This window comes from Carassius carassius, chromosome 20, assembly GCF_963082965.1.
Source record: "Carassius carassius chromosome 20, fCarCar2.1, whole genome shotgun sequence".
Taxonomy (NCBI): Eukaryota; Metazoa; Chordata; class Actinopteri; order Cypriniformes; family Cyprinidae; genus Carassius; species Carassius carassius.
Genome location: NC_081774.1, coordinates 26,422,928 through 26,437,296, shown reverse-complemented (window position 1 = coordinate 26,437,296; position 14,369 = coordinate 26,422,928). Strand labels below are relative to the sequence as shown.

General features: G+C 39.7%; 1 protein-coding gene across 2 annotated transcripts in view; it reads right to left on the bottom strand.

Annotated features, from left to right (window-relative positions):
- LOC132096748 (adenylate kinase isoenzyme 5-like) overlaps nucleotides 1-14,369 on the bottom strand; it is a 125,404-nt gene that overhangs the window by 86,462 nt on the left and 24,573 nt on the right. For both annotated transcript variants that reach the window (XM_059502335.1, XM_059502334.1), the window contains exon 6: nucleotides 4,893-5,084. In XM_059502335.1, coding sequence (XP_059358318.1) covers nucleotides 4,893-5,084 — 192 coding nt within the window. The remainder of the gene's footprint in view (nucleotides 1-4,892; nucleotides 5,085-14,369) is intronic.

Genomic DNA, 14,369 nt, shown 5'->3' with positions numbered 1-14,369 from the left:
TGTCTGTACGCTTTTCCCCCTATCGCTCTGCTTCCGGGAGTTCTGGCGAGAGTACACCGGGACGGGGTCCGTCTGTTATTAGTAGCCCCGTTCTGGCCGGGCCGAGTATGGTTCTCAGATCTAGTCTCGCTCCTCGACGGCTCTCCGTGAGAGATACCGATCAGGACAGACCTACTCTCACAGGCGCAGGGCACGATAATTCACCCTCGCCCGGAGTTGTGGAAGCTGTGGGTGTGGCCCCTGAGGGGGCACAACTGGTAGCAGCTGGTCTCTCAACTGAGGTTGTGGAGACCCTACTCCAATCCAGAGCTCCCTCTACGAGGAAACTGTACGCCCTGAAGTGGAAGCTTTTCACTTCATGGTGCAGAGACCGCCAGCTAGACCCAGCAAACTGCCCAGTTGGTACAGTTCTGGAGTTTCTACAGGCTAGGCTCTCTGCAGGGTTGACCCACTCTACTCTGAAGGTCTACGTGGCGGCCATTGCGGCCTACCACACCCTTCTCGACGGTCAGTCTCTGGGAAGACACCCCCTAGTTACACGTTTCCTCCGCGGTGCACTGAGGCTGAGACCTCCAGTACGGTCCCGTATTCCCCCGTGGGACTTGGTTGTGGTGTTAGAGGCTATGTGCAAACCCCCGTTTGAATCTATTCAAGATATCTCAGACAGACATCTCACACTTAAAACCTCTTTTCTGTTGGCTATTACCTCTCTGCGGAGAGTAGGAGATCTTCAGGCCCTCTCGATGGCCCCTTCTTATCTTGAGTTTGCACCAGGCATGACTAAAGCGTTCATATACCCTCGAGCGGGATATGTTCCCAAGGTTCCCTCTGTTACACCACGACCTGTAGTGCTGCAGGCCTTCTGTCCTCCTCCCTTTCGGGAGCCCGACCAGGCGAAGCTAAACTGTATGTGTCCGGTTCGAGCACTGGACACATACGTCCACAGAGCTGCCCTGTGGAGAAAAACTGACCAATTGCTTGTGTGCTACGGTCCCCCAAAGAGGGGTTCTCCTGCTTCTAAGCAGACTATTAGTCGTTGGATAGTCGAGGCTATCAACGTCACCTATGAGTCCTCTGGTCGTCCCCCGCTGTCGGGAGCCAAGGCTCACTCTACTCGGGGTATGGCGGCCTCTAAGGCCTTCTTAGCAGGTGTATCCATGCTGGACATCTGCAACGCTGCGGGGTGGGCCACGCCCTCTACATTTGTTAGGTTCTATGGCCTAGATATGCCAGTCACTCCAGGCGCTTCTGTCCTCCTGTCCTGAGCTGTGCTCTTCGGATACACACCAGGCAGGGGTTTGGTAGTCTGGCGGCGTTAGGACTCGTTCCCCAAAGCGCTTCGACGCAGCTCGAGTTCCTGAAGAGGAACGTCTCTAGGTTACGTATGTAACCCTAGTTCCTCGAGGGAACGAGACGCTGCGTCTCGGAGCCATACCCCCGGCACCCCTGCCGGCGCTTGCTGGTACTCGAAGCTGACGCCAGCTGCGTGGCACGTGCTTTTATAGCTTCCTGGTCGCTTACGTCACCACGTCGGTGACGTCACGCCCTTCCATTGGACTGATTACACACGATATTCAGAGTTGCGTACGCTGAACGCGTTCCCCAAAGCGCTTCGACGCAGCGTCTCGTTCCCTCGAGGAACTAGGGTTACATACGTAACCTAGAGACGATTTCTGCTGTATTGATTTCCTTTCCGTGAACTTGCACGTTAGAAAAATGGACAGTAACTCGCCATACAGAACTTGCAGTTTTTCTTTTGTTTTATGTACAGGGATATTTATTGTGTGATTATTCAGTTTTTCTCCGTTTATATAATTGCTTACATTTATGTTATTTTATTTCAGCTTTATTTCAATTAACAGAATTTTTTAAATAGTTTTAATTTACTTTAATAACCCTACCTAAATGGCAAAACATCCATAGAAAGGCAGTAGGCCTTTTTAGTTATTTTCTTTCAGCTTTATTTCAATTAACAGAAATTTTTAAATAGTTTTAATTTACTTTAATAACCCTACCTAAATGGCAAAACATCCATAGAAAGGCAGTAGGCCTACACTTTTAATTTTCAAGCTGTTTCAAGCCAAAAATATTTAACACTGATCAAATATCAAAGAATTAATTTAATGCCGGTCTGAGACACAATTATTTTCACCAAGGGACTTCCCTTCCCTTCCCTTCCCTTCCCTTCCCTTCCCTTCCCTTGGGGAAGTCGTGGCCTAATGGTTAGAGAGTTGGACTTGCAATCGAAAGGTTGTGAGTTTGAGTCTTGGGCTGGCAGGAATTGTAGGTGGGGGGAGTGCATGTACAGTTCTCTCTCCACCTTCAATACCACGACTTAGGTGCCCTTGAGCAAGGCACCGAACCCCCAACTGCTCCCTGGGCGCTGCAGCATAAATGGCTGCCCACTGCTCTGGGTGTGTGTTCACAGTGTGTGTGTGTGCACTTTGGATGGGTTAAATGCAGAGCATGAATTCTGAGTATGGGTCACCATACTTGGCTGAATGTCACTTTCACTTTTTTTCATATGCATTCAGAGTATCTATTAATGGTTTAAATAATTATAGTTTGTTAGTAAACTGAGAGGGCACAAATTCTTTCTGGAGGGGAAGGTTAAAATTAACATAGCAAGAACTTTCTCCTGCAGCCATTTTAAGGCAGAAAAGAATATAGTATGAAGTGCCATTCTTGGTATTTCCCAAATGAACCTTTGGATCAGAAACTTTGATTTGACATTTATTGCTTTCTTCTTTCTAAATTCCCTTGCTCTTTGTATTTTTAGAGATGTCTCCTTAATCTAACATGTTTCCTGTCAATTCCAGATTTAACTTCTAATTAAAAAACATTATCAGTTTTTAATAACATATCCTCATTGCCTTTGTTTAGTATCTGAAAAGAGTCCACCAGCTTGTTAAACAAGTGGTTCCACTGGGATCCGGACTCATGCTAGATCTAACTGCTTTTAATATCCGGCCTGTCCCAAATCACCCTATGTGTCTGTTTTAATTACTCAGAGTGATAAAGAGCATATCTTAATGAGACTGAAAGGATGTGCACCTGGTCAGAACACAGTTCAGCACTCGGTATATATGCTTCTAGGATTTCAAGAAATGAATCTTGAAATGAGCGGGGGTGTATTATACAGCCACTTACCTTTTAATCACAGATGTGTGAAAACTATATTAGTTTAATATGCAAGATAAATTAATTTGATCCACACAATGCATGCCATTACATACACATATAAGGTAACCATTTATGAGAGATAACGTATGGCTCTATTTACTGCTACTGCTTTATTCATCCTTTCACTGAAAAAATTAACTAAATGGTATGCCAGAATTTACAAATGTTTAAAACAAGGTTTAGTTGTTCAGATCTGATCTGATCCTAACCTATCTGTCATAATCCGTCATCAATTACTCAACCCTCATGTCATTCAAAAACCATAAAACTTATCGATGTTTATATGACAATTAAATCTTAAATGAAATCTGTTATCATATAAAATGACTGTCTCTCTTCAGAAGACATGGACTGAAATGCTCAATTCATATGGAATTTTTTTTACAACGTTTTATAGGAAGTTTTTGAAGAGTGACAGTTTTGCAGTTTCAATAGAAGGACAAAAATCTCAGGTTTCATTAAAAAAGTATCTTATTTTGTGTTTCGATGATGAGCTATGTCTTATGGGTTTGGAACAATACAGAATAACAAATTTATTCAACAATTCTTCTCTTTATCCTGTCACCTGCAATGCACCGCCATTGTGGACAGAGTATCACAACCATAGTGTGTATAAAAACATGGACATAGTGTCCGTGACATCACTCGTAGGTTTCTGAAGTGTGTTTTTGAACTTCAAAGTTGGCGTAGCCAGCTGTCGCCATCTTGGCAGTGCGTAACCGTGTGTCACTCATAACTGAAAATGAGCAAAGAGGCCGGAGATGGTTGCTGAAACCACACCCACCAGCTTGACTGTAGCGAAATCAGTGGCAATCCATCTGTCACTCAAGTAGCCACCACCTTAATTATACGTAACGTTAAGGTTTAATATAATTTAAATGGATGAGTTATAAAAAAAATTCACCCCCCTCACAGTTGTCACGAAGGGCAAAATTTGCTATATAGACCAAAACCACTTTTGGTACCAGGCTGTAACCAAATTTTCTTTCTGCTGTAAAGTTGGGCATTTTAACATGGGGAGTCTATGGGACTGACTCCATTTTGGAGCCAGCCTCTAATGGCCAGTCGATGAATTGCAATTTTAGTCACTTCCGTGTTGGTTATAAGAGATAGACCGGAAGGTTGCTGCTTGATCAGGACACATGTGCTTGCTTCCGCTTCATGTTAATGAATGGTTCTGTTGCTTACGTTGAACACAACACACTCTCAGATTTAATAAAATCCTGCAGATGAAAGAAGGTCTTACGGTTTGGAACGACATGAGGGTGAGTAATTAACAACAGAATTTTCATTTTTGGGTGAACTATCCCTTTAAGTCTTTCAGTGTTGACATTTTTATTCATGGTGAAATTTTTTTCATTCTCGTTTGAGCTATTACATTTTTTTTATTGACAAATTTATATTTTAAATATATAAAATATATAAAAAATTTATTAGGTTGTCCCCTCCTGTATTTGTATTTTGTTCATTTTAATTCTAAATACTTCATAAAATCCACTAGATTATCTTCCATAAGAGATTGTGTTGCAAATTGCATTAAATATAAACATTAGTTCAGTATTGTACATGGTCACTTAGAAATAAATAATTCTAGCAATTGCTTAATTAAAGAGTCTTCCAATTAAATTCCATAAATCTGATTTTCCATTAGAAATTTCAATTTGAAGTCACACTGACTTATGAGCAATATACTCAAAAATGTTCCTTACTGTGACGATGAGGCCCTTTTCTTGGAAGTATTTGACCAGGGGGATGGTATTCTGTTTGAAATTAGTCAAACGTCGATCGATAGCTTTAGGGTTATCATCTGGGCGACCCTGCTGCTCCGCACGCTTCTCCAGACGCTCCTTCAGACGCTGGTTAGAGCAGGCCAGAAACACCACCAGGTCTGGAGTACAGATCTACAGAGAGAAAAGGAGGCGAGTGTCTCTTAATGTCTTAATTCAAGTTCATATTGATGGGTATAGTCACCTTCTGGCAGTCCAGATCAAAGCGCCTTGTGGCTCAGTGATCTGTGAAGATGTACTGTAGCTATTAAGAACCACTTTAAGGTCATATATCTAAATCAGCTTCAGGTAAGATCACCAATCTAAGATGAGTTCTGGCCCCTCATATTATAATAAAATAAACTGGATGTGAACCGCAGGCAATGCACAAGCATGCATAAGGTGTCTTAGTTGTAAGGTTCACATGTGAAACCACAGGAAATACACAGCATTTTATAATATTGAAAGAAATGTCACAGGTTTATTTCATCTATTATTTTAGTTTGCAGGCTAAATTATGTGCAACAATATTGTGCAGTTGCAAAGAAATGTTACAGATGAGGTAGTGCTAAACGTAAAACAACGGGAGAGAAGAGGATTTGGAACAAATAAGGAGTTTACTGATGAGGAAGGAGATAAGGTTACATTTACAATACATTCAACAATGATCAACAACGATATCAACACATCAATAACGCTAAACCATCACGGACAAGGAGGAACTGAACAGAACGGGTATTTATACACAGAAGGTAATGAGGGAACTGGAAACAGGTGGGGATCAATCACTTAACTAAAACACGAAAAGGTGACCAAATAAGGAAACAAAGTTCAGAAACGTGACAGTTCGCCCCCTCCCGGAACGGTGCGTCCTTGCACCGCAAGAGGAATACCAGCGGAGGGAGGGTGGGGGTTCTGGAGGCGGGCGAGGAGTAGGCCAGGAGCAGGTGACGAGGGAGCATGGAGGTAGGGACCAGGGCGGAGTGGATGGAGGAGCCAGGGAGGAGCCCGGAGCAGGAGGAGCCAGATGGTCCACCAGAAACCAGCCAGGACGGAGATCCACGGTGGAGTCAACGGCGGGAGGAGCCACGGTGGAGAAGCGGCTGACGACACCAGGGGGCCGACAGGAGGAGACTGCACCGGTGGGTGAGGAGCCCAAGATGGAGCAGCACAGCCGCAGAGCCAGGGTGACGTCGAGGATCCGGAGGGCCTAGGTGGAGCAGAAGGCTCTGGCGACCAAGGCGGAGGCGGGGTCCTGGAAGACCGCTGTGGAGCCGGAGTGACGGAGGATGACGGTGGAACCAGAGGGAAGGAGGAGCCTGACAGAGCCGGAGGGATGGAGTGACGAGGTGGAACCAGAGGAGTGGAGTCCCAGGGCGGAGTGGATGGTAATAGAATAGAAATTACCTCCATAGACCAGTCCATGAGATCCACAAGTTGCTCCATATTTCCCCGAGACCGAATACAGCTCACCCTCAGTCGCGGAAGTGTGGGCAGGGCGTTCCTCCACGCCCTCGATCTCCACGAGGACTCCCACGATGCACGGTGTTGCCGGCTCACACACCTGGTCAGTCGCGCTCTCGAGGTCCTGCTTTGGCTCGGGCTCTGCGGCTGCGGTGGGCTCTGGCTCCGTGTGTCTTGATGGTGGCTGGCTGGTCTCTGGGTCGGGAGTGGGGCTGGTGATATCCTCTTCGGCGGTGCTGATGGTCCACGAAGATCCATTTTTCTCCAGCACCCACTCCACAAAAGCGGCGAAATCCTCTCGGGGACCGTTCGCTGGTAGGCGTGCCTTACACCGCTTGCTCAGGCCGGTTAGAAAGTTAGAGAGCAAGCGGTCAGGGAAGTGAGTAAGGCACGCCAGATCTAGAAAGTCCCTGGTGTGGTCCTGTTGCTCCAGGCATAGGAGACGGACTGCTGGGATGGCCATTCCAGGAGAGGAGGAAAAAAAAACCAAAAAATAAATGAAAGAAAAAAACGCCGCTAAATTAACTCAACTGTTAGGTCCGTGATTCTGTTACAGATTATGCTAGTGCTAAACAAAAAACAACGGGAGAAGAGGATTTGGAACAAATAAGGAGTTTACTGATGAGGAAGGAGATAAGGTTACATTTACAATACATTCAACAATGATCAACAACGATATCAACACATCAATAACGCTAAACAATCACGGACGAGGAGGAACTGAACAGAACGGGTATTTATACACACAGAAGGTAATGAGGGAACTGGAAACATGTGGGGATCAATCACTTAACTAAAACACGAAAAGGAAGGTGACCAAATAAGGAAACAAAGTTCAGAAACGTGACAAGAAATCTGCTAGAGGAAATAAATAATAGTGTTTTATATATATAAAGCTTGGTGGAAAGAGTGCAATTTCATTCACAGCCTCCTTATCAAGTCTAACATGTCAAATGTCTTAATTATATCTGTTTGAATTGCATGTCAGCTGTGTTTTTAATTCTTTGCTTATTGTGTAACACTGAATGTGGACTTTATCTTTTTTTCTATTTGCCAGACTGGCAGCAGGCCTACACTGACATATGTGCAATAAGTGTTAACAAAATGATGAACTCAAAGGACAGATATTTGATCCTGAAATTACTGTCATCCTCTTAACCATTTGCCTGCTGGAAAGCCTTTTGGGAATGTGCACTTAATTAGTCACTGGAGAGGAAAAAAATACTACAAGTGTCAGTTCATAAAAGCCTGAAAGCCTGTCACAAAACAGAAAAGCAGGCTGATTATCTCAAGAGAAGGCGAAATGTCAATGAAAGCTAAAACACTGAAATATTTGTATTTATTTTTTGCCATTTAAACTAAACTCTGTTCCTGCTATTCAATCCAAACTTTTTTAAAATCTGTAAAAAGGGATCTGGATTTACCGGAGGTCATGTCATTTGTAAAAGACAATCGATACAATAACTAAGTGTAAATAAGTGTAATAATACACTTAATAATAAATAAGTGTTCCTGTAGCTCAGTTGGTAGAGCATTGCGTTATCAAGCGCAAGGTTGGGGGTTCGATTCCCCGGGAACACATGATAGGTAAAAATTGATAGCTTGAATGCACTGTAAGTCCCTTTGGATAAAAGTGTCTGCTAAATGCATAAATTTAATTTTAATTTAATTTATAACTAAGAGGGAAAACTGTCCAATAGTGATTGAAATCAATAATAACAATGAAAACATGCCACTCAATCTAATATGGTAAATATTAAGCAACTGAGATTTATATACCATCTGAAAGTAGAATAAATAAGCATAAATTCCACTGATGTAGATTATTAGGATAGGACCAAATTTGGCCGAGATACAACTATTTGAAAATCTGAAATCTGAGTGTGCAAAAAAATCAAAAATACTGAAAAAATCCCCTTTGAAGTTTCCCAAATGAATTCTTAGCAAGGCACATTAATAATCAAAAATGTAAATTTGTATATATTTAAGGGAGGAAATTTACAAAATATCTTCATGGAACATGATCTTTACTTGATCCATAACCGGCTACTGTGCTGGCCAACTGTCTTTGTTGAAGGTCTGCGAGCTGCAGGCTAGGATTTTTTTTTCTGGCAAGCCTTCACTCAAAAACCCTCTCAGTGACTGTGCTGGCACCTCCGGAAAAGGCAGAGGAAGAGAGAATAAGGATGCACACAGGGGAATCTGGGTCCCTATCAATGATTTTTGGCTGTTGCAACAAATATATACCCCAATGACTTAATACTGTTTTTGTGGTCCAGGGTCACATATGACTGCTTTGTATTCTGTTTTGTGATTTGGCAAATTTTCCAAAACATTTACAGTATTCCTTAAGTTATTTTCCTGGACACGGAATGTTTTGCTTCTTTTCCCAAATTTTCGCTCACATTTTTTCTCAGTATATTATTAACATTTTTTTTGGAATATCTTCTTTTGTATGATATTGACAGTTCCAATAAATTTTCAGTTGGCAGATGAAAACACTTGTAGACCTACATTGAGGTTGGTAAGGCTGCTGACTTAAGACTTCCTATAGTAGGTAAAAAACAATGGGCCTCATTTACGAAACGAACGTACAACAGAAAATATGGCATATGGTCATTTCAACGCAAAACTTGGAATTTATCAATATGAAATCTCACGTCTGGTCTCAGTACACAAGTTTTTGAGTTACCTGAACTTTGCCCACAGCATAGTAAATCTGGTGGAGAATTTATGGAATTTTGTTTATTTAGGTTATTCATTTAGGTTATTTATCTGACCGTCAACCGAAGCTCATTAGTCGATCAATAACCAGTAAGATTAGAATGTCTTTCGAATGTTTTTTTATTGTATTTTTTTTATAAACAGGGCTTTAGCTTTATATGCATGAATAGCAGCGTAAACAATGAGGATTCAATCACTGCAGAGCTTCTGTTGACAGAGAAAAACTGAAATTAAGTCTATAAAAGGAATAAAATAAATAGGACCACACAAAATATATAATAGGCTTTAAAATAATTTACAATGTGCAACAAGTATAGGCTACGCTCATTTTTGTGACACTATTAATGCATTTAATTTTATTTTCTTTATATCTTTACGTGATTTAATCCATCTGATCGCATAGGCACCTCATGCACACAAAAACAACATTAGTTCTAGTATTGCCTAACATTTCAGCACAGCATGTGAATGATTTTACACTGATATTACAACATGAGTAAAGTAAAGCCTTGTTTAGGCTATATAATGGATAATTGTTAAGCAACCAAATGTTACAAATATTTGGATTCTTGTGGTACGAGACCCGTTTCAGTTTTGCTTGACATTTTGCTTGACGGGGTGTTTTTAGGGTCGTGATACTGAAATGACGATTGTTTTCTGCCACCGCATTTATCCTCGTGCGATCATGCATATGATGAAATTTGGCGGCATACCAATGTTTCATGTATCAAAGGTGAACTTTGTCGTAAGTTGAATTGTGTGCACGGATCTGCACTCGTTTCTATGTTAGATTGATAAATGAGGACCATTATGTGTAAAGAGCAGTATGTTAGAATTCACAGTATTCATAAAACAGAAAAGTACCTGGATGCACTACCTCCGTTGTGATTCTTAAGTGTGCATCCAACAGATACTTTACAATCCCATGAGGCCACAGGAGAGGAGTGACAACTGATGCTGATCATGCAATTTAAGTATATTTAATTATTTTGAAGTTTTTGCTACACAACCATATATAATAATGTTACATTGAGATTTACCTTTTTCAGCTCTATAACACCGATATTTTGAACAGTGCACTCTCAGAAAAAAGGTACCCTTTTTAAAGGGTACTAATATATACCATTTGGTACAAATACATATACTTGAGCTATTTATATGTACATTTAAGATACTAAAATGCACCTTTTATGGGTAAATACAAAACAAAGGTGTACCTTTAGAAAAGACAGATTCTGTACCTTTTTTCTTAGTGTATGATAGAGTAAATCAAATTTCACAATAAATAAGCATGGTATGTTGAACAGTAATTTTTTCAAGAAAAAATAAAAATGAGTACTTTTACTAGAGAAATATGTTATTAGGATATCTGTACTTCAATACTCAAGTACTGTATTTAATCGGGTACTATGTCCTTTTGGGTTGGGGAGACAGTGTCTCTCGGCTTTGCTCACAGTGGAGGTATTTGGTAATACTGTGACGGTCGCTGTTACAGCAGCGGTCTGATCGCCTCTCGTTCTGTGCTCATCTCATAATTGGGTTTTAAATCCCTTCATTGCTGCTGCTCATCTCTATTCTGTGAGAGTCAAAGCTAATTCAGTTACTGAGTTTAGTTGCCTGGTCACCGAACAGTCACACTACACACGGTCTAGGGTCTGTTCAAACCTTTCTCCACACCACAAACACACAGACAATAGAAAAGACTCATTGTTATTCATATCATCTCCTGCATTGGTAAATGTGCTGTCATCTTCTCTGATCTGGCTTCATTGTATTTACTATTTTCATTCAATCTAAGCTGATCTCATACCCTCGATGTTTGTCCAATAAGTATTCCTCAAAGATTTTTAGCATATTTTTAGCATAGATTAGAATCGTTTTTCAGTGGAGAGGTTCATGCAAATTACAAGATTTTACTTGATGTGAAGTTATTTTGTGATGTATGTTTGGCAGGGGTAGACCAACCAACCAACCAACCATATGCAAACATTTAGATCAGGGGTGCCCAACCCTGCTCCTGGCGATCGACTGTCCTGCAAAGTTTAGCTCCAATCCTAATCAAACACACCTGAAGCAACTAATTAAGGACCTCGGGCTCACTTAAAAATTAAAGGCAGGTGTGTTTGATTAGGGTTGAAGCCAAATTTGCAGGAAAGTCGATCGCCAAGAGCAGGGTTGGCCACCCCTGATTCAGATTTTCTCAATTTACTGTATAATATTTTAAGTAAGCTAATCTATGAATTTTAAATGTATCAAATATGCATAAAAAATGTATGAAATATGTATATTACACTATGCTATGTTCTTCCTCTGCTTGTGCCCTTGTTTTCTTTATACCTGGACTAATTTTGTAGTATGTTCAGTTCCTGTTTCTATGGTTCTTGTTTGTTGCAATTTTTTGAGTAAACGTTTGGTTTATTCTCATTTGTGTTTAGTTGATCTCCTCATTTCCTTGTGTATAACTTTTGCTTATTCTTAAGAAACTCCTTGTATTTAGGTCTTCCTTAACTGCACTTTTTGTTTCCAGAAAAAAAGGTATGGTCTAATTGCATTACTTGGAGGTACTTAAGCATGTGTCGCTCATGTGAGGGAAAGCCTTGGAGAGAATTTGGCTTAGAAACAGCACATTATTGTTCTATTACTGTAATTCGTATAATGCAATTATTATTTATTTATTTTCTTAATTAGCCTGGAAGTCAAGGAAAATGACACTGACATTTGGCAAAACTATAGAAAAGTTACATAACTTGATATGCAATCATATTCAATACTGTAATGTTTGAAGTAGACTCTCGCTTTATATAAAAAGTAACTTAGAGATTGTTATGTAAGTACATATTTAGCCTATTTAATAAAACATGAGTGCTGACAAGCATCAGTGAGAAAAACTGAAAGGCTATGCTGAACACCGGCTGCTGTGCTGGCCAACTGTCATTGTTGAAGGTCTGCGAGCTGCAGGCTAGGATTTTTTTTCTGGCAAGCCTACACTCAAAAATCCTCTCAGTGACTGTGCTGGCACCTCCGGAAAAGGCAGAGGTAGAGAGAATAAGGATGCACACAGGGGAATCAGTGCCTGAATCTGGGTCCCTATTAAACTGTGACAGCCAGCAGACAGAAAGTAAACAAATTAATGCAACAATAACACTAGACATCACTGAACATTTACTTTAGTTATATAAAGGAACTTAATCTAAAATGGCCAAGTAGAAAAAAATTATTTTCCATTAAGGAATGACATTTGCCCATTTAAATTGATGTCCAGGAGTGTTTTTATTTTAATATTATTAAATGCATTATTGAGTTTAATCAATAAACGCAATTAGAATATAAATACACTACAGCATGCATATCAGTCAAATGAAATACAAAATCCATCTTCGCACCTCATAAGTGACACAGAAGCTGCATCTGCATCAGTTTTCAGATTTTCAAATAGTTGTATCTCGGCCAAATTTTGTCCCATGACTAAAGCGCTACCTTTAGTCATGACAGAAATACGGCTGACCTTTATTGCATATGCATTTGTATGCATTTGTTTCAGATGCAAAATGTATGGGAGAAGAGCATTTAAATGAATCACGCAACATGATTTACTAAGGTTTGCTGGAGTCAATATTATTTCTGGCAGGTATTTCTGCCATTATTTACCACCCCAAAAAAGCATGTCTTAGCTAATTTTGTACTTGACATGACTGTGATTGTTGCTGTCAGAATGAGGCATTGAACTGCACTCTCAAAGTAATTTGCCTTGTTTAGGATAGCTGGCCCTATATACATTTACTTACTGAAGATAATTTAATAGTAGTCTAATTAAATAAACTGTCACTTTAGAGTATATTAGAGTAATAATGTCAAATTAAACTTTCTACTTTAAAGTGCACTCATTTTGATGTGTTCACTAACATACTAACACATGTAAAGTACTTTACATATAAATGTAAAGTACTTTATATGTAAAGTAGTATATTATATTTATAATAAATATATATATATATCTTTGTGTGTGTGTGTTTGCCTCTGATGTTAATGTTTTAAGTGCAACTAAATTGCAACTTCATTATAAATGTGTAATTACAAATATATTTAAATATGACATACAAGTTTGAAAATAAATTAAAGTATATTAGGAAGTATATTTTACACTTTAACCATATTTCAAAGACAAAGATAAATAATTATGAACTTATATATATATATATATAAATACTTAAGTCCTTCTCAGTTGGCCAAAAAGCACTCTTATCTTAAAACAACTGCATTGAATATTTAGTATTTAATATACATACAATATTATACTATTATATAATCATTATGAAATAACATGCAATTAAGTTTCTGAAAACATTGCATTCTGTTTACATTAAAGTATTTTCTTTTAAATTGTATTATTTCCACAGTAAGTACAATTTTAAAAGTATATGCTAAAGGTTACTTCTTTTTCATGAGGGTAGTTGGTGAATAAAAATCAGTTTAGATGCTATAAAACTGACACTGCACAAAAATACCTGCATACTATTACATGCCATACCTGCAAAAGAAAGCCAAGCAAATAATTTGACATCATGAGTTAATTTCTGAGATAAGCAGACAGTGCTGCAAATCTATTTTCTGGCAGCAACAAGTGCGTTCCTCACAGTTCTCTGCCTACGTTAAAGCACCTCTTAGATAACTGGTGTGAAATGAGGAAGGCTGGAAAAAAGTGTGAGGGATGGAAAGAGACGGAGAGAGAGACGGAAGCATATCTGATTCTTGGTACTCATTAAATTTTACTGCTCATGTAGATAGTCTGAACTTGGTGATCACATCATCTGCAGCCTGGAAACAGCACTATGTGACATTTCCGTTGGTGACTTCTGCCATTTTCAAATCCAGACTAGCAATTTTGTGTTTATGTAAAACTTAAAGGTTAATTTGAGACCGACGATAAGTGCAGGACAACGGACAGCTGAGCTTTGAGTAAGCTGTAATATCTAACATAATACCTCGTAAACCCGCTGTCTTAGAAAATAGAAAAAATGTGGGAACAAACTAATTAGCCATGATGAAATGTAAAAGAAACTGCTGTCATTTAGAAAAGAATGTGCACTGACACCTGCAATCAAGAACTGTCACATGATTTCCTCTTAGCGAGGCTGACATTAGCTCCATTTTGAAAGGTTTACAGACATTAATATACACCTGTCATTGCAGAAGTCCCATCTGAGTCAAGTGGTTCCTGTCAAAAACACAGGG